Below are 19,067 nucleotides of genomic sequence, written 5' to 3'. Positions count from 1 at the left end.
AAAAAGTAAACCTAAACAAAGAACTACCTTTGCTTCTTGTCAGTTCAAGATAAAAAGCCCACATTAAAATTTGACCTATCAAAATTACTTAGGATTGAGCTACCAAAGCCCTTCCTTTTCTGTCTATTGAAGAATTTCCCCCTGAACATAGTCAATGAGTAATCAGGGAAGTAAAAGATAAGACTAGAAAAAAGTTTTAAATTTCAAATTCAATCTAGAAGACGGTTATTTGAATATAAAGGGAATGGCACACGAGAAAGGAAAGTATAATGCCTTAGAACATTTAGAAATTTCTGTCAAATTTCTTGATCTTAAGTATAATTTTTATATGATAAGTTGAATGAAAAGGAATACTATTTTCTGCAATTAAGAATGGTACTAATTATATCACATTGGACCTCTTGTTTAGTGAGAAAGACGTATTCAAATTTCTAAAGTATTTTAATAGAACAAGCCCAGCAGTCCCAAGCACCATCTGGTTTTGTGATTGCAGTAATCAATTTAAAGTATACCTGTACGTTTATCATTTGGATGTATGAAAGTGTAATGGTGACCTTTTCTCTTGGCTCTAGGGTGATGTGTATAAAACACGGGGTGGTGGACAAGCTGTTCAGTTTACTGATATTGAGACTTTGAAACAAGAATCACCGACGGGGTGAGTGATCATCAAACGTTTTTCTTTAGAGGGCTGCTGCTTTCTTAGCTGCTCATTCTCCAGGAACAGACTAGCCTGTAAAAATATTCTGTTTTTGTTCTCTGAAAAACTGTAGTGGTATTTCCCCTATTTCTAATGTTGTCTGTTGTTAGATACAAAAATAATTGTTGCATCATGTTTTCCCCTTTTTCCAGTCGAAAACGAAGATCTTCCACAGTAGCACCTGCCCAACCAGATGGTGCAGAGTCTGAATGGACCGATGTAGAAACAAGGGTAGGGGTAAAAATTAAATACTTGTTTGCTTAATAAAAATTAGGGGTGTCATATTTTAAGCCCCACAGCCTTAGCTTTTCATGCTCTTTGAAGTAGCTGACGTCTGATCTCACATTGCCAGTGCAGCCCTGTCTTACACCATAAATATATAGGTAATATAATAATGTTGAAGTTGCATCTTATTGGTCATGTCACATAATAAGGATATGTTTGTTTGGTTAATTTTTGGTACCAGAAATCCTTACATACATATGTAGGCACCTGATTTTTTTAAAAAAATCACATTGGAGCAAAAAGGGTGGATAATTACTATTATTTTTTTATTTATTTTTGTAAATGAATCAAAAGTATATACCCCCCCCTTTTTTTTTTTGTCAGATAACGTATTTTTAGTATTGCTGCAGAATCTTAGTAATTAGCTTGTGTGCCATGAAATGAGAAAAGGTTGAAAATTGCTGCCCTAGGATAACAAGAATTCACTTCAGATTGAGGGGAATCTCTCAGAAGCAGAACTTTGCTGTGGAACTGTTATTCCTAAGAAGAGGCTCATATGTGAAGGTGGCAGCCAGGGCAAGCTGTGGCCACTAATTTCTCAAGAACTCCTCTTTATCTAAAATGAGGAAATTTACTTGGATGATCTCTAAAGACCATTCCAGATCACAGTCTTTGTGGCCTATGTCAAATAAGCTGCAGTACTTGACTGGTATTTTAACAGGTTCCTGTGCTGAACTAGAAAAGCAAGGTGAAGTTCACCTTGATGGAACCTATCTAAACAGAACTGTGTTTTATAGACTTCTGAGAGGAACTGATCTTTGCCTCCTCTGTCATTTTCCTATCAGTGTTCTGTGGCTGTAGAGATGAGAGCAGGGTCTCAGCTGGGACCTGGATATCAGCATCATGCACAACCCAAGTGAGTACTGGGTAATTGGGGCCTATATGTTTTCCCTCTAGTACTTCCAACACCACCCTCCTCCCTGCCATCCACTTCTTTTCAGAGGACATAAGTGGTTTTTGCTTACCCCTTGGAATACCTGGGCCTACTGGCAGACTGCAGTAGGCAGCAACAGGGCCAAGGACCTTGGGAGGCTTGATAAGAGCAAGTGGAGCCGAAACCGGTTTGGCTCAGTGGTAGAGCGTCTGTCTGTGGACTGAAAGGTCCCGGGTTCGATTCCGGTCAAGGGCATGTACCTTGGTTGTGGGCACATCCTCGGTGGGGGGTGTGCAAGAGGCAGCTGGTTGATGTTTCTCTCTCATTGACGTTTCTAGCTCTCTCCCTCTGTAAAAATCAATAAAATATATTTTTTTAAAAAGAGCAAGTGGAGCTGCAAGAACAGGAGATGGAAGATTGTCTCACTCTTGTTCACATTCTGCCAATGGTCAAAGCTTTCAGAGGCTAAACTGAGATCACTTATAAGGAGGGGAGCTTAAAGGCTTTTGTCAGAGATGACATCTCATTTAATACAATTAAGTATTCACTAGAGTAAAACAATGGTGAAATTTATACTTTCCCTCTTCTATTAAACACATATGCAGGAGTCTTGGATGATCTCTAAAGACCATTCCAGATCACAGTCTTTTTCCATATTACAATAGTAAATATTTGAGAAGAAGGAGTTTTACTAAGTCCATGTGTTCATATTTAACACATGTATTCCTTAGGCAATATATAAAATCGCCGTAGCAGGATAAAGATGGGAAGAAGTCCTGTTTTTAAGTTTAATACTAGATAAGCATACTTGGTAACAGTTATTTGCTTTCTCAGAAGACTTGAATATTTCCCACAATAAAATCAGTAATTATCTTTTTTTAAATTCTTTATTGTTAAAAGTATTACATAAGTCTTCTTTTCCCCCCATTCACTTCTCCCCGCCCCCCAAAACATGCCCTCCTCCCCCACTCCCCATTCTGTCCATTGGTTATGCTCATATACATGCATGCAAGTCCTTTGGTTGAATTATCTTAAAGCTCTCCTAAAGATTAAATTACCCTGAATGTGAAATTGATAGCAAAATTCAACACTAAATGCTGTTTTTGCATTTTAGGCGCAAGAAGCCATGAACTGACAGTCTCGGTAATGAGAGAACATTTTCATTGTGTTGGTGATTTCTCCAAAACCATGCCAGAAGTCCAGCTTTGTTGACTCTCACAGACCTCGGATACATTATGCACTGGCCTAGATCAAAGATTTCCCAAAGACATCTAGGATTCAATGAACTTTTAATATTATACCCCTTACCATATTTAATATTAACAGCAAAGAAAGACCCCTCTTTTCATTGCCATCTGGACTTTTTTAATAATGATATGGTGGTTTTTTTTTTTTGTATATTTCTTGTATACTCATAAACTAATTCATGCAAAGTGTTTATCTTGTGTGATTAAGGAAGAAGATATATAAATCATACTTTCTTTTATATTGTGACTTTTCCAGCTCTTGGCTGAATATTTCTTAAGGTTTTATAAACAAAAATGCTGCTATTGATTAGCTGCAAGAATGCACTTTACACATATTGGACAATTCAAACTTTCAAAATAAAGGTATCAGTGACTGGCTCTGGCCAGAGTGGCTCAATTGAAGCGTCATCCCATATATCAAAAGGTGTGGTGGGTTAAAACAGGCAAAGATTTATTGAAATATCTGGCCAGGACAGCCGCAAGAGCACCACACGACTGCACTACTTCAGGGGCAGGTAGTTCTTTTTAAAGGTTCTGAGAAGGAAAACCCCTATTTTGCAACAAACTGTTGTTTGGAATTTTCTGCTGTTCTTCCTAGATAAAATGTTGCTTTAGCCCGTTTGAAGAATGATGAAGATAAACTTAGCTGTCTGACCTTCTAGGCCAGAGACCAAATATGCCCACAATCTCAATACCATGCCAGGTGCACTTTTTCAATTAGATAGAACTGTATTGTTTTCAAGGCCAGCATCAAGATCACCACTAAGTGCACATAGGGCTGGCTCTTTAATTAAAAAAAGGAAGTTCTGCCTGTAACCTTGCTTAGAATTTGAATTAATCCTCCCTAAGCCCATCGAGCGATGAACAAAGCAAGTCTCTCCAAACTCTCCCCCTGCACCGTCCGACCGCTAGGGAACTCTGCAACAGTTCAAACCACAGGAATTTTCCTTTGTTCTAAATTCTAAATCCTAAAGACTATATTCTAAAACCTGGGATCAGCCCGCAGGGTCGTTCCCAGTCACATCCTGCTGGACATTGGAATGTGGCCCTATCTTGCAGAAGCAGAACTCAGTGGTTAATCTCCAAAGGTTATGGTCCCAGGCACAGGAAATTTAAATTCAAACAGCAGTTTTTACCAAAGTATGGTTGCCACTATATTTCAATTCCCACTCAGGGTACATACCCAGGTTGCAGATTCAGTCCTTGGTTAGGGAGTATGCGGGAGGCAACCCAACAATGTTTCTCTCTCTCCCTGTCTTTTAGAGTCAATTTTTTTTTTTTTTTTTTTTTTTTTTTTTTTTTTTTTTTTTTTTTTTAGTTTTCTAAACAATCTTGAAGAAAAATACCTTTTTTAAAAAATGGCCAATACCAAAACCATTTTAGGAACTTATTTTGTATGTACATATTTACTTTCTGCTATTTAGATATGCCAAAAGAATTGAAAAAGAAGCACTAAGAAATGCAAAGTGGTGTGCTCTGCCCAAGCCAGTGTGACTGAGTTGATTGAGCATCATCCCATGCACCAAAAGGTTACTGGTTCAATTCCCCTCAGGGCACATGCCCAGATTTGGGAGCTCAATCCCTGATTGAGGGGGTGGGGGAGTTATGTAGGAGATAGTCAATTGATGTTTCTCCCTCTCTCCTCTTTCTAAAATCAATCATTTAGAAATACTGAGTTGTGTGATAGTCATAATACATATTTCCAGGATCTAGGGTTGTGCCTTGCATTTAGTGGGTTTGGCTCAGTGGCCAGATTTTTGGCCTGCAGATAGAAGGGTTCCGGATTCTATTCCAGTCAAGGGCACAGATCTTGGTTGCAGGCTCCTCCCCAGCCCAGGCCCTGGTCAGGCAAGTCCAGGAGGCAACCAATCTGGGTGTTTCTCTCTCATTGATATTTCTATCTTTCCCCTCTCTCTCCCACTCTAAAATCCATGGAAAATTGTCCTGCCCCAGCTGGTTAGGCTCACTGGATAGAGCATCAGCCTGCAGACTGAAGGGTCCCAGATTCTATTCCAGCCAAGGGCAACATGCCCAGTTGTGGACTCGTTTCCCAGAGGAAGCAGCCAGCCAGTGATTCTCATCATTGATGTTTCTATCTCCCTCTCCCTCTCTGAAATCAATAAAAAATATTTTTTTAAAAAGAAAAATGTCAGGTGAGGATAACGAAAAACTAAAAAGTGGGGGAGGGGAGCCCTACAGAGCACCAGTGCCAGAAGCAATTCCAGCATGTCATAATTACAAGAGTTTCATTGAAAGGTTGATGGAACTTGGGGACTCAACAAGGGCTGAGTCACCTATGTTACTGCCTGCTGGGATGGCTGAAAGGCATTTCCCCAAACCTGAAAAGGATACATAAATTGATTGCTTGCTACCAGACAGCTCAGGCCATCTCAATCTACATGTTATTGCCTTCCGTTAGCCAAACACCTGAACAGCCAAAGGCAATTCCCCAATATAACAATGGATTCTGTACTAAACCCTACCCTTTGATGTGTCTATCTTCACCTTGCCTTAGGACAAATTGTGTTAATAAAAAGCCAGGGGTCCTGAGATGAGAAGAAACTTGGTTTCTTTATCCAGGCTCCTCTGCCTCTTAGCCCTCCCCCAAATGTCTTTCAAAATTTGTTTAGTCTCTGCACTCATTTAATTTACGCACAGCCCCTTCTCCAGGTTTTGTGAACCCTTCTAGATACTAGATCAAGACCTCGAAGTTAAATGGCGCCCAACTTCCAGCACACTTGAAAATATACCTCTCCCAAGAAGACATACAAACAGCCAATAGATATAAGAAAAGATGTTCAACCTCCAGGCAATTAGGGAAATGCAAATTAAAACTACAATGGGTACCACCTTACACTTGTTAGAATGGCCATTATCAACAAGGTAAGTGGTGGAGAGGTTGTGGAGAAAAGGAAACCTTCATTCACTGCTGGTAGGAATGTCGACTGGTACAGCCACTATGGAAAGCAGTCTGGTGATTCCTCAAGAAATTAAGAATTGAACTACCAAATGACCCAGCAACCTGACTCCTAGTTATATACCTGAAAAACTTGAAATCACTTATTTCCAAAGATATATACATCCCTATGTTCATTGTAGCATTGTTTGTGGTAGCCAAGACATGGAAACAACCATAGTATTATGCGATAGAAGACTAAGTAAAGATGTACATACACACAATGGAATATTGAAAGGCACCATTTGCAACAGCATGGATGGACCTTGAGTACATTTTGCTAAATGAAATATCAGAAAAAGCTTAAGAACCATATATGGGACATAAAACTGAAACATGAACACAAACATCAGTGTGGTGGTTGCCAGAGGGAAGGGGTAGGGAAATAAGGGAGTCCTAATAGGTGACAGGAGATTTTGGGTAGTGGGCACATGGTGCAATATAGATTTTGTAACAAATCCACACATGAAGCCTGTATGTTCATGTTGACCAATGTCACCCCAACCAATTTAATAGACAAATAAATGGCCCTAGTTGGGTTTGCTGACTAGTTAGTGTCCGCCCACAGACTAAATGGTCATGGGTTCAATTCTAGACAAGGGCACATACCTCGGTTTGCAGCCTCAATCCCCAGCCCCAGTTGGGGCACATGTGGGAGGCAACAAACTGATGTGTCTATTTCACATCAATGCTTGTTTCTTCCCTTCCTTCCACTCTCTAAAAATCAATGGAGAAAAAAATACCCTTGGGTGAGGATTAACAAAAAAAAAAAGTGGAATGAATTAAAACACTAGAGTTTTCTCTCACATAGGGACTACTTGTTTTAGCACACAAAGAAATGGCTTTGAAAGGGGGTATTTCTCCTGCCAAGAACCAGAAATTCACCCCAAATCAACATTCATAACCTGCTGCTATGCCATGCCCATAGGCAATCCTGTCAGAGAAAGGAGGGGCGTTTATCTGAGGCGTCCCTTGAGGGAAGCTTTAACCTTGCAGGTGTTCGGACATTCATAGTTGCCAGCAAAAAGACTACTTTATGCAGGCAGGACCGTGTCAGGCAATTTCATTAGTATAATTATTACTGCCGAGGAATTATGCCACACAAATAGTTACCGTGCAATTCACATACAATTTATTCTCCTTTTATCACTGCAGTGGGTACAGCTTAAAGGGAGCTCCCCGAGTGTGGCTGCTTCCTCTGGGGGCAGCACTGGCGCCTTCGCTGGCTGGCTGGCTGGCTGGTCAGGTCAGGAACGAAGTTTCAATTTCAGGGCGGCGTTGCCTTCAGAGATTCCTGTACACAATGCGGATCAATCATCCGTCTTCTGGCACAGAGTGGAGCTGAGCAGAGTAGGTTGGGGGACTGCACCTAAACTGAAAGCCATCAGAGAAGGTAACTTCCAGCGATCAGAGCCACCAGTGCAGTGCAGGGATCAAAGCAATCAGCGACCACCAGGGGTCCCGTAATCAAGCAACGATCAACTCAAATGGTGTTCGGGGGGGACCCTTTAAATAGCTGTAGTACCCATGGCAGTCCAGGGGGGGAGTAGAGAGATTCTGGTAAACAAAATGCATAACAAGAGCTCAAGTTTAACATTAGTTCCAATGGGTACTTGTAAGCACTCGGTTTCACTCTGGGGAGGGGGAGGAGTATATGTCATCAAACATATGGTTATCAGGGCAAGTCACTCTAAGTCAACAGTCTAAGTTCAAATCCTTATCAACGGAATACACAAGCTTTAGGGTACTAGGGAGTGTGTCCTCAATATCACACTTTAAGTTTCAGGAAAGTTAATTCAAACCTTTTAAAACCTTTTTAGCCCTAACCGATTTGGCTCAGTGGATAGAGAATCTGCCTGCGGACTCAAGGGTCTCAGGTTCTATTCCAGTCAAGGGCATGTACCTTGGTTGCGGGCACATCCCCAGTGGGAGGTGTGCAGGAGGCAGCTGATTGGAGTTTCTCTCTCATCGATGTTTCTATCACTCTCCCTTCGTCTCTGTAAAAAAATCAATAAAATATATATTAAAAAAAAGTTTTAACATTTTTTGGCATTTTAAAACATTTCTATATTTTACTACAACAAATCCTTAAATACAGTGTTTGACCTGGAATCCCCCCCTCCTTTTTTTAAATTAATTTAGGTGACTTACTGAAGCTTCCAGGTATGAAATATTTTAATTCTTGATATTATATGTAACTTAAACCCATATGTAATAAACTAGAGGTACAGTGCATGAAAATTCATGCACTGGAGGGGGGGGGTCCCTCAGCCCAGCTGCTCCCTCTCACAGTCCAGGAGCCCTCAGGAATGGGAAGCGACCCGGTGATCAGGGGAAGGTGATGCCCAATCACACCTCTGCTGCTGCCACTGCGGCCAGCGCAAGCCTCAGCAGCCCTAAGTGGCCGGGCAGCCATCACTGAGGCTTGCCTGTGCCTTGGGCCGGCCCTGGGAGGCTGGGGGGCAGAGGGGAGTGGACATCACCATCTTTGAGGGCATGGCAGTCAATTAGCTTATTCCCTCCTTCTTGGCTGTGGGCGCTGCCATCTTTGCAATGGCGTGAGGTCAATTAGGATATTCCCTCTTTATTAGATAGGATAGACACATCAGTATCATGGCAGCATGAGTCCAGTTTTTTCTCCCCTTTTACTTACAACTAATTGGTCGTTCATAATTGTACAAAAATGTCTTTGCTCATTACACCAGAACACCCAAGAGATTTCTATTATACCTCCTCATGCTTCAGAAAGTAGGTGGGGCCGAAACCAGTTTGGCTCAGTGGATAGAGTGTCGGCCTGCGGACTGAAAGGTCCCAGGTTCGATTCCGGTCAAGGGCATGTACCTTGGTTGCAGGCACATCCCCAGTAGGGGGTGTGCAAGAGGCAACTGATAGATGATTCTCTCTTATCGATGTTTCTAACTCTCTATCCCTCTCTCTTCCTCTCGGTAAAAAAATCAATAAAATATTTTTTTTAAAAAGAAAAAGAAAAAAAAGAAAGTAGGTGGGTAGGACCTCAGAGGGGGGCTTTGGATCCAAGGGAGCCAGTAAGCCCCCTTGCAGTGAAGCGGGGTTAGGAGGGGAGCTAAACTGGAGAGTGCAAAACAGGTGAACACACAAGGGAGGTAGAGAATTTGTGGAAATCCAGTCAGCCTCATGGGAGAACCAGGCATGTCGTCATCAAATGGAATAAGATCAGTTTGGAGGCAGAGGAGTAACTCAAGAAGTCAGTCCTCCTCCCCAGGTGACAGGGTAACAAGCTAGGCTTTCACCAGCAGTGACAACAGCTACCTTTCTCACAAAGGAAGTGGAAGGAGAAAGTATTGAGTAACTGATCACGGGGGCTGGGACTGGGACTGGGAATATCCATTTCTCTTCAGTTGCAGGAGTAACTGAGGAGGGATCTCATGACTGTGTGGAAGGAGAGGAAAGGGAAGGCCATAAACAAGGATAAAGTGTATTGAAAAAAGCCTTTCGGTTTCAGTAGGGATCTGCACAAACCTCTCAAAGCACAGCCATTGGAGGACCCCTTCCTGAGCTGTGGGCAACACAGAACCCCAGATGCTAACCCTGTACTTCTCTCTCTCTTTTTTTCTTTTAAATATATTTTTATTGATTTCAGAAAGGAAGGGAAAAGGAGAGAGAGATAGAAACATCACTGATGAGAAAGAATCATTTATTGGCTGCCTTCTACATGCCCCCCAATGGGGATCGAACCCACAACCCAGGCATGTGTCCTTGACTGGAATTGAACCTGGAACCTTTCAGTCCGCAGGCCCATGCTTTATCCACTGAGCCAAACCAGCTAGAGCCCTGTACTTCTCTTAACTCTACTCCAGATTTTTCTACACCAGCGTTTTTATACTCTTCCCCCAGTGCAGCCAGCCCCAGAGCCAACTCAGGAAAAGAGAAACCAAAAACTTAAGCTATTGCGCCACCTTCTGGAAAATAAAAGGTTCCTAATTGCCTGTTTTGTATTGTATAACAAGGTGAACAACTAAGAAAGATGTGTGCTATTTCAAATGCAACAGATGAGACACATCTTGTCAAACACCAGGAAAAAATCATGGTAATATGGTATCGCAAAATGAAAACGATAATTCTCCAGCACCTGAACCCAAGGTAGCAGAATATTGTGATCTAACTGACCTATCTAAAAATAGCTGAAGAGATTCAATGAGCTACTAGAAAAGTCAGAAGGGCATCCCAATGAATTTAGGAATAAAATTATTGAACAAAAGGCATTCTGTGCCTAAGATTGAAATTTTTAAAAAGAAGCAGACAGGGTGGTGAACACACAATACAGTTTTCAGATGATATGTTTTAAAATTGTGCAATTGAGGCCTGTAGAATTTTCTTAACCAGTGTCACCCCAATAAATTCAATAAAAGGAGGGAAGCAAACAAATTCTGGAGCTAAAGTGAATGAATGAAATGAAGAATGCATTAGAGAGCTTAGGAAATGGGCAGATCAGATCACAAAAAGCATGCTGACTTGGAGGATGGGAATTTAGAAATGACTCAGGAAAGGAGAGCAAACTAAGATTTTCAGAAAATGAACTTTACAAGAGCTCTATGATAACAATGAGAAAAACAAATAAGGATCACTGGTCTACCAGGAGGAGAAGGGAGCAGAGTATATTTAGAAAAATAATAGCTGAGAACTTCCCAACTGTGGGGAATAAATTGAACAGACAAGTCCAAAAAGCTAATAGAACACCTTACTTTCTCAATGCAAAAAGGCCCAGCTGGCATGGCTCAGTGGTTAAGCATCAACCTATGAACCAGGAGGTCACAGTTCAATTCCTGGTCAGGGCATATGCCTGGGGGATGTGCAGGAGGCAGCTGATCAATGATTCTCTCTCATCATTGATGGTTCTATCTCTCCCTCTCTCTCTCTGATATCAATAAAAAAATATTTTAAAAATACCATTTCCAAGACACATTATAATGAAACTTAAAAATCAATGGTAAAGAAAAATATCTTAAAGACAGTCAAGGAAAATGAGAAAGTAGCCTATAAAGGAGCCTCCATTAGGCTGTCAGCAGGTTTCTCAGCAGAAAGTCTATAGGCAGGAGAGTGGAATGACATATTCAAAGCATGAAGCAAAATTGCCAGCCAAGGATACTTCATCTGGCAAAGTTATCCTTCAGATATGAAAGAGAAATAAAGGCTTTTCCAGACAAACAAAAACTAAAGGGAGTTCACCACCATTAGGCCTGCCTTGCAAGAAATGCTAAAAGTTATTCAAGCTGAAGTGAAAAGACACTAATTAGGCTCGGCAGTGAATAAATCATCCAGACAGAAAATCAAGGAAATGGAATTGAAGCATACTCCAGAACAAATGGACTTAACAGACAAAAATAGAACATTCCATACAACAGCAGAATACACATTCTCCAGTGCACACAGAATACTTTCCAGGATAAATCATATAATAGGGCACAAAACAAACTGTAGCAAATTTAAGAAGACTGATAATGAATTCTCAAAAAGAGAACTAGACAAACAATCCCATTTACTATTATAACAGAAAAATTAAGATACTTAGGAACAAACTTAACCAAGGAGGCAAAAGACCTGTACTCAGAAAGATGTTGAAAAATGAGATAGAAGAAGATATAAACAAGTGGAAGAAAATACTGTGTTCATGGATTGGTAGAATCAACATAATTAAAATGTCCATACTACCCAAGGCAATCTACAAATTCAAAGCAATCCCTATTAAAATACCAACAGCGGAAATAAAAGGAGGAGAATCCAAGATGGCTGCACAGGTAAATACCTAGCCCAGGGGTCTGCAACCTTTAAGACATAAAGAGCCACTTGGACCCGTTTCCAAAGGAAAAAAAAAAACCTGGGAGCCGCAAAAACATTGCGACATTTAAAACAAATATAACACTGCATATATTGTTTCTTACCTTAATGCTATATACCGGATCGTGCAGTTAGCTGTCAATCTGAAGAAAAAAAGGACTTTTTCACTTAACAATGTAAAATATATTTTTGCAAATTAATAGCTAATTAAAATATTTAATTTACCTGGTTAATGGAATTTTTGCTCCTGAACTTCAGTGCACAGTGTCTGCACATCAGGGCTGTAAGACGTTACCTTCATTTTCACACAGGCTTGCAAATTGTCATCTGTGAGGCGTGACCAATGTTTGTTTTTAATATAGTTCATGTTGGAGAAGACCTGCTCACATACATATGTGGAGCCGAAGATCGACAGGGCTCCAAATGCATACTTTTTCATGTTTATATAACTGTTGGGGATGGCATTCCATGTTTCGAATACAAGTTTGTCCTGTTTGGGAAGGTTTTCAATATCACTCTATTTATGATTCTGAGCCAGAGTGGCCTTCTGACGGGCAACATCCTCAAGAGTAGCGGCCAAGCATTTGAACTTGGACACCCATATATCTTTGTCGGCTATATCGGCCAGTTCCATCTCAAGATCAGGTTGACTTACACCTGCAAATGCAGTCATATTCAATAGGGATGGATAGATCGCCAGGGGAGTGACAGGGGAGGATAATGTGGTTTTTTCCTCTCTGAACTCACAGAATCGTTTCCCAAATGAACTTTGCATTGTGGTGATTGCAGACTTCAAATATTCCAAATTTATCGTATCATGACTTTGTTTGAACTCTCTCAAAGAGGGAAAGTGAGACAGTGTACCTCTCTGTAAATCTTTGACAAACACTGTCAACTTGCGCTCGAATGCCAAAACCTCCTCCAGCATGTGCAGGGCTGTGCCTCCTTTCTCCTGAAGGGTTGTATTTAGTGTGTTTAGATGTGCTGTCATGTCTACCATAAAATGTAATTTTTCCAGCCACTCTGGTTCCAGCTCAGCAAAGGTGAGCTCTTTGCTGGCCAGGAAAGTTTTTACTTCTTCCAAACATGCGACAAAGCGTTTTAGCACCTCGCCTCTGGACAGCCACCGGACCTTGTTGTGGAGCAGGAGGTCAGAATATATGCTTTCCACCTCATCCAATAGCAAACGGAACTGGCAGTGGTTTAAACCCTCTGCCACTATCTTATTAACAATCTGAATGACCACATCCATCACTTTTGTGCATTCCGGGGGAAATGTTTGAGCACACAATGCCTCTTGGTGCAGGATGCAATGAAATGAGAGCAGCGTTCTACCCAGAGCCTTCTGCAGTAGAGCCACAAAGCCCTTCTGTGCTCCTCTCATGCTCGGTGCCCCATCAGTAGCCACTGAGACCAGGTGGTTGGTGTTTATTTTTTCAGCACTTAAATAGTCCAGAACAGCCTTAAGATATCCTCACCCCTTGTTTGGTCTTTTAGTGGTATCAGCTCAATCAGTTCTTCCTGTGGCCCAAAGAGTTCACATATCGGCAGAACAGCGCTATTTGTACAATATCACCTTTATCTTTGGACTCATCACAGGCGATGGAGTACGCCACAGCTGAATTGATGTCTTGAATTTGCTGTTTGCTAATGTTTTATGCCATTTTTAGGGTTCTGTCTTTGACAGTCTTCGCAGAGAGAGGCATGTCTTTAATTTTCTGCACAATTTCATTCTTGTTTTTGAAGTCCTTGTATAGATGTTCTGAAACCTTAATGAATGCTTCTTTTATATACTCTCCATCTGTGAACGGATTCCCGTGCTGGACTATTTCCTGAGCGGCCACAAAACTAGCATATGTTGTGGAATTTGCAGACTTCACCCATTTCTTGAAATTATTTTTGCTCCTATCAACCTTCCTCATAAGTTCTGCAATGGCTTTTCGTCTCTCATCTCCATCTAGATATTTTTCAGCAAAGGCTGTGTGTTTATTCTGGAAATGTCTTGCAACATTCAACATTTTGTTGTTTGCAAATTTCTCACCACATATTAAGCATACTGGTAAACCAGTCTCGTCAGTAGAGAATGCAAATGATTCAGTCCATGTATCATTAAACACTCTGTTTTCTTCAGAAATTTTTCTCTTCTTGCCTTTATCCATGGCTGGCCTACCGGGGGTCGAAAACAGGGACGTAATAAGAAATCACAAAATTAATCACGGCCCCAGTGTACCATAAATCATAATCAGTGCCTGATGTAAATAATAATTAATAATGAGGGCCCAATGTCATCCTCGTCATTATAAAAATAACTTTTTTGTCACTTTTTGGTAATAATTTCTTTTCCTGACCCCCTCAAGAAGCCCTCCTCATCATAAAAATATTTTTTTCACTTTTTTATTATAATTTCTTTTCCGAACCCCTCAGAATTACTCTTCCTCATCATAAAAATAATTTTTGCCACTTTTTTTTTATTATTTCTTTGTTTGACCCCCTCAGAATTACTTCTCCTCATAGAAATAAACGTTAAATTAACAAGTCACCTTTTTAAAAAAAAAAAACCAATTCATTAGGCCCCCAATATTTTGTAAATTAATTGGTGAGCCATGCATGTCATAAAAATAATTCATCAGGCCCCCCAATATTCCGTAAGTTAAATTAAATAAAAAATGTAATAATTTTATTTATTTAAAAAATAATTTTTTATATAATAGCCACAAATTTCCTACAGTGTACACCTTACAAAAGGACCTGTCTCCCATGCTTAACCAACAACAAAAATTAGTATCTGTTAATTTTTTTTTTTTTAACGTGGCTGCTGTTTTTTCTCTTTCAGGCTCTTGTTCTCCACTCACTGTACAGGCCCGACTCCCAGTGACAGTCACACTGCAAGCCCTCTCTTTCTCCTTCTCCAGTCCTCTCTGTCCTCTCTGTCTTCTTTTTCCTTCTCCCTTTTTTCTGCTTTTTTTAAAATTATTTTTCAGTGTCCCCTCTGTCAGCACCTCTTTTTCCCCTCGCAGCAGTCTCCTCCTCCCCATGGCAGAGGTGCATACTCAGCGTGCCCTCAGTGACATCACAGGCTGTGATGTGAGGGAGGAGGCTGGGCCAGGACAGGGACACTGTGGTTGCCTAGCGACGCTAAGTCGCCGGCAACCTGCCACACAGAGCGCTGGGAGCGCCGGATGCAGCGGAGGTAAGTGATACAGCTCCCTGCTCCCCCTGCTATCGGCCCTGCTGTCGGAGCCACGGCAAAGCTTCAAAAGAGCTGCATGCTGCTCTAGAGCCATAGGTTTCCGACACCTGACCTATAACAGAAACCATGCAGGCCAGACGGGAATGGCAAGAAATATTCAAGGTGATATTAGTAAGAACCTACAGCCAAAGATAATCTACCCAGCAAAGCTATCACTCAGAATCGAAGGCCAGATAAAGAGCTTCACTAATTAAAAAAAAGCTAAAAGAGTTCATCACCACCAAACCAGAATTATATGAATTGCTGAAGGGGGTTCTTTCAGAAGAGAAAGTAAATAAAGATAAAAATTATGAACAACAAATACGTAACTATCAACAAGTGAATCTAAAAACCAAGGAAATTAAAAAAAAAATCTGATGAACAATATTAACTGGTGAATATAATAGAATCAGAGGTATGGAAGGGGAGTGAACTGACGATTCTTGGGGAAAAGGGGAGAGGGGGATGTGGGAAGAGACTGAACATAAACTGTGCACCTATGGATGAGGACAATGGGGGGTGGGGAAAGGGCAGAGGGTGGGATGGGAACCTGGTGGAAGAGAGCAATGGGGGGGGGGGGGAGGGAGGAACATTTGTAATAATATGAACAATAAAAATTTATTTTAAGCCGAAACCGGTTTGGCTCAGTGGTAGAGCGTCAGTCTGCGGACTGAAGGGTCCCGGGTTCGATTCCGGTCAAGGGCAAGTACCTTGGTTGCGGGCATATCCCCGGTAGGGGGTGTTTAAGAGGCAGCTGGTCGATGTTTCTCTCTCATCGACGTTTCTAGCTCTCTATCTCTCTCTCTTCCTCTCTGTAAAAAATCAATAAAATATATTTTTTCTAAATTTATTTTAAAAAAATAAATAAATAAAATAAAATACCAATAGCATATTGCACATATCTAGAACAAATATTTCAAAAATTTATATGGAATCAAAAAAGATTCTGAATAGCAGCAGCAATCTTGAGAAAGAAGAACAAACTTGGAGGAATTACAATACCAGACTTCAAGTTATACTACAAAGCCAACATAATCAAAACAGCCTGGTACTGGCAAAAGAACAGATAAATAGATCAATGGAACAGAACAGAGACCCCAGAAATTGACCCAAGCTATTGTGTTCAATTAATATTTGACAAAGGAGGCAAGAGCATACAATGGACTCAAGACAGTCTCTTAAACAAATAGTATTAGGAAAATTGGACAGATACCTTCAAAAAACTGAAACTAGACCACCAGCTTCCAGCAAACACAATAATGAATTCAAAATGGATAAAAGACTTAAATGTAAGTCATGAAACCATAAAAATCCTAGAAGAAACACGCAGCAACATCTCAACAAGCGTGAGGTGATACCTTATTGCTACCTCCTGTAGCAATATGTTTATCGATACATCTCTTAGGACAAAGTAAACGAAAGAGAAAATAAACAAATGGGACAACATAAAAATAAAAAGCTTCTGCACAGCAAAAGAAACCATCAATGAGATGAAAAGGGAGCCCACTGTATGGGAGAACACATTTGGCAATGATACTGATAAAAGGTTACTATCCAAAATATATAAAGAACTCATACAACTTAACAAAAGGAAGACAATCCAATTTAAAAATGGGCAAAGAACCTAAATAGACACTTCTCCAAAGTGGACATACAGATGGTCTAAAAATATATGAAAAAATGCTCAAAGTCACTGATAACCAGAGAGATGCAAATTAAAACGACAATGATGTATCACATCACACCTGTCAGAATGACTGCCAACAACAAATCAACAAATGACAAGTACTGGCAAGGATGTGGAGAAAAGGAAACCCTAGTACACTGCTAGTGGGAATGCAGATTGGTACAACCATTCTGGAAACAATATGGAGTTCCCTCAAAAAATTAAAGATGGAACTGCCATTTGACCCAGTGAAATATATCCTAAGAAATCCAAAACAGCTATCAGAAAGAATGTATGCACCCCTATGTTCAGAACAGCACAATTTACAATAGCTAAGATCTGGAAACAGCCCAAGGGCCCATCAGGAGATGAGTGGATAAAATGCTTTGGCACATTTATATCATGGAGTACTATGCAGCAGTAAAAAAAGAATAATCTCTTACCCTTTGAGACAACATGTAGGCACCTGGAGAGTATTATATTAAGTGAAATAAGTCAGTAAGAGAAAGATGAGTATCATGTGATATCACTCATATGTGGAATCTAATTAACAAAATAAAATAATGAACAAAGTGGATCCAGAGACTTGGAAGCATCAAACAGAGAGCAGAGTCTTGGAGAGAAGATGGGGGAGGGTGGGTGGGTGTTAGGTAATCGACCAAAGACCTTGTATGCATATATGCATAACCCATGGACACAGAAATAGGGTGAAGACCCTGGGTAGGGAGCAGGCTGGAGGGGGCCAAAAGGGCTAAAAGAGACATATTTAATACTTTCAACAAAAAAGATTTATAAAAAATTTTTAATAAATTTATTTTTTTTTTAAAGAGAGAAGACAAGAAATAAGTGGTGGGCAGGTTGTGGAGAAAAAGAAAACAGAAAGAAAGACAAGAAAGAAAGACAAGAAAGACAGAAAAAAAGACAAGAAAGACAAGATAGGAAGGAAGGAAGGAAGGAAGGAAGGAAGGAAGGAAGGAAGGAAGGGGAAAGAAAGAAAAGAGAAATGTGATGCACTGTTGCAGGCGGAATTTATTGTGATCATTTCACAATATATACAAATGTTAGATCACTATGTTGTACGCATTAAACGAATGTAATGTTATATGTCAATTGTACCACCATAAGAAATGTTTTAATACCCTCAATATAAACCCAAAGGAGGTTTTATTAGCTTCAAAGGACAAATAGTGCAATACTACAGCACCGCACCAAGCAAGCAGCCGTTTCAAGGCATTTCCACCCAATCACCGGGCGCCTTGTTATAAAAACTGAAGGAAGACACATTTACTCATAATCCCCAAACCCATCCATCCCTCTCCGCACTCCCAAAAAGGCGCTTAAATTAAGATTCCAAATTCCAAATCCAGGGCCCACTGCATGCTGTCATCTTAGACTAGTGATGGGGTCTACTGCACCTCAGTTAACAGTTAATGGAGATAAATGAAACCTTGTAGCATGTGGCTAAGTGTTTGGGACATAGCAGGCGTTCAAACGCCACTAGCTATCGTAAAACTGCAAGCTTCTTGTTTCCTCCTACGACCGTTCACTTACTTATCGGGTCTAGTAATAATTAATGTCGTTTTTAACATTCGTTTAAAATCTTGCTTGGCGTTGACTTGTATTGACATAACCTTCAAACACGTGGTATCTACAGAACGTGTGAAGTGCAATTAACAAGTTTTGCTTGAAAAAGTTTGTGTTTGGTTTGGTTTTTGTTGCAAAACTAAGGCTAAGAAGATGGCGGATGAAGAGCATATTCGGCACTGCATGCTTCACGAGTTCCAATTAGGAAGAAAAGCAAGTGAGGCTGCAAAAAACATCTGTAGTGCTCTTGGTCAAGATGCAGTTAGCGCCAGAAAATGCCAGCGTTGGTTTGAGAAATTTCGCGAGGGAAATTTTTCGTTAGATGACAAGAGTGGTCGAGGCCGTGTGTCCAATTTTGATCAAGAAGCTCTTCAAGCTCTTTTGGTGCAAAATCCTCAAATTACCCAACAAGAGCTTGCGACAACTTTAAATTGTTCACAAAAAACAATTTCCAATCAATTGCGTGCACTTGGCAAAGTCCAAAAATTTGGAAAATGAGTTCCTCATGAGTTGACCGACAACAACCGTAATCAAAGAGTCACAATTTGCAGTTCGCTCCTCTCTCGTCAAAACCGTTTGCCGTTTTTAGAGCAAATTGTTACCGGAGATGAAGAATGGGTGCTGTATGTTAATTTGAAAAGGCAGCCTCAATGGTTGGACAAAAATGAGGCTCCGCAGCCCACGCCAAAACCTGACTTGCATGCGAAAAAAGTGA

At 40.6% G+C, this 19,067-nt stretch overlaps 1 protein-coding gene and 1 long non-coding RNA gene across 10 annotated transcripts in view; one reads left to right on the top strand and one right to left on the bottom strand.

Moving 5' to 3' along the window:
• The window catches only part of KIF23 (kinesin family member 23), a gene marked incomplete at its 3' end in the record, with an annotated part of 38,622 nt that extends 35,141 nt beyond the window's left edge, over positions 1–3,481 (top strand). For 4 of the 7 annotated variants that reach the window (XM_084886741.1, XM_084886739.1, XM_084886740.1 and 1 more), the window contains 4 exons: positions 573–655; positions 850–928; positions 1,768–1,838; positions 2,971–3,481. In XM_084886741.1, the coding sequence (XP_084742867.1) occupies positions 573–655; positions 850–928; positions 1,768–1,838; positions 2,971–2,986 (249 nt within the window). Of the gene's footprint in view, positions 1–572; positions 656–849; positions 929–1,767; positions 1,843–2,970 lie in introns of those variants that run through there. The other 3 variants (XM_084886742.1, XM_084886744.1, XM_084886745.1) reach the window with 1 other exon arrangement.
• LOC311624814 overlaps positions 1–19,067 on the bottom strand; it is a 654,664-nt gene that overhangs the window by 634,757 nt on the left and 840 nt on the right. The window contains exons 1-4 of one of the 3 annotated variants that reach the window (XR_014795387.1): positions 14,682–15,622; positions 12,099–14,039; positions 11,978–12,016; positions 6,787–7,433 (exon numbers count right to left, since the gene is read on the bottom strand). This is a non-coding gene — a long non-coding RNA (uncharacterized lncRNA). Of the gene's footprint in view, positions 1–6,786; positions 7,434–11,841; positions 12,017–12,098; positions 14,040–14,681; positions 15,623–19,067 lie in introns of those variants that run through there. The other 2 variants (XR_014795386.1, XR_014795385.1) reach the window with 2 other exon arrangements.

The sequence above is a fragment of the Pipistrellus hanaki genome, assembly GCF_964339955.1.
Source record: "Pipistrellus hanaki genome assembly, chromosome: 1".
Taxonomy (NCBI): domain Eukaryota; kingdom Metazoa; phylum Chordata; class Mammalia; order Chiroptera; family Vespertilionidae; genus Pipistrellus; species Pipistrellus hanaki.
Note: the sequence above shows the minus strand (reverse complement) of the source record. Positions and strands in the feature narration are given on the sequence as shown.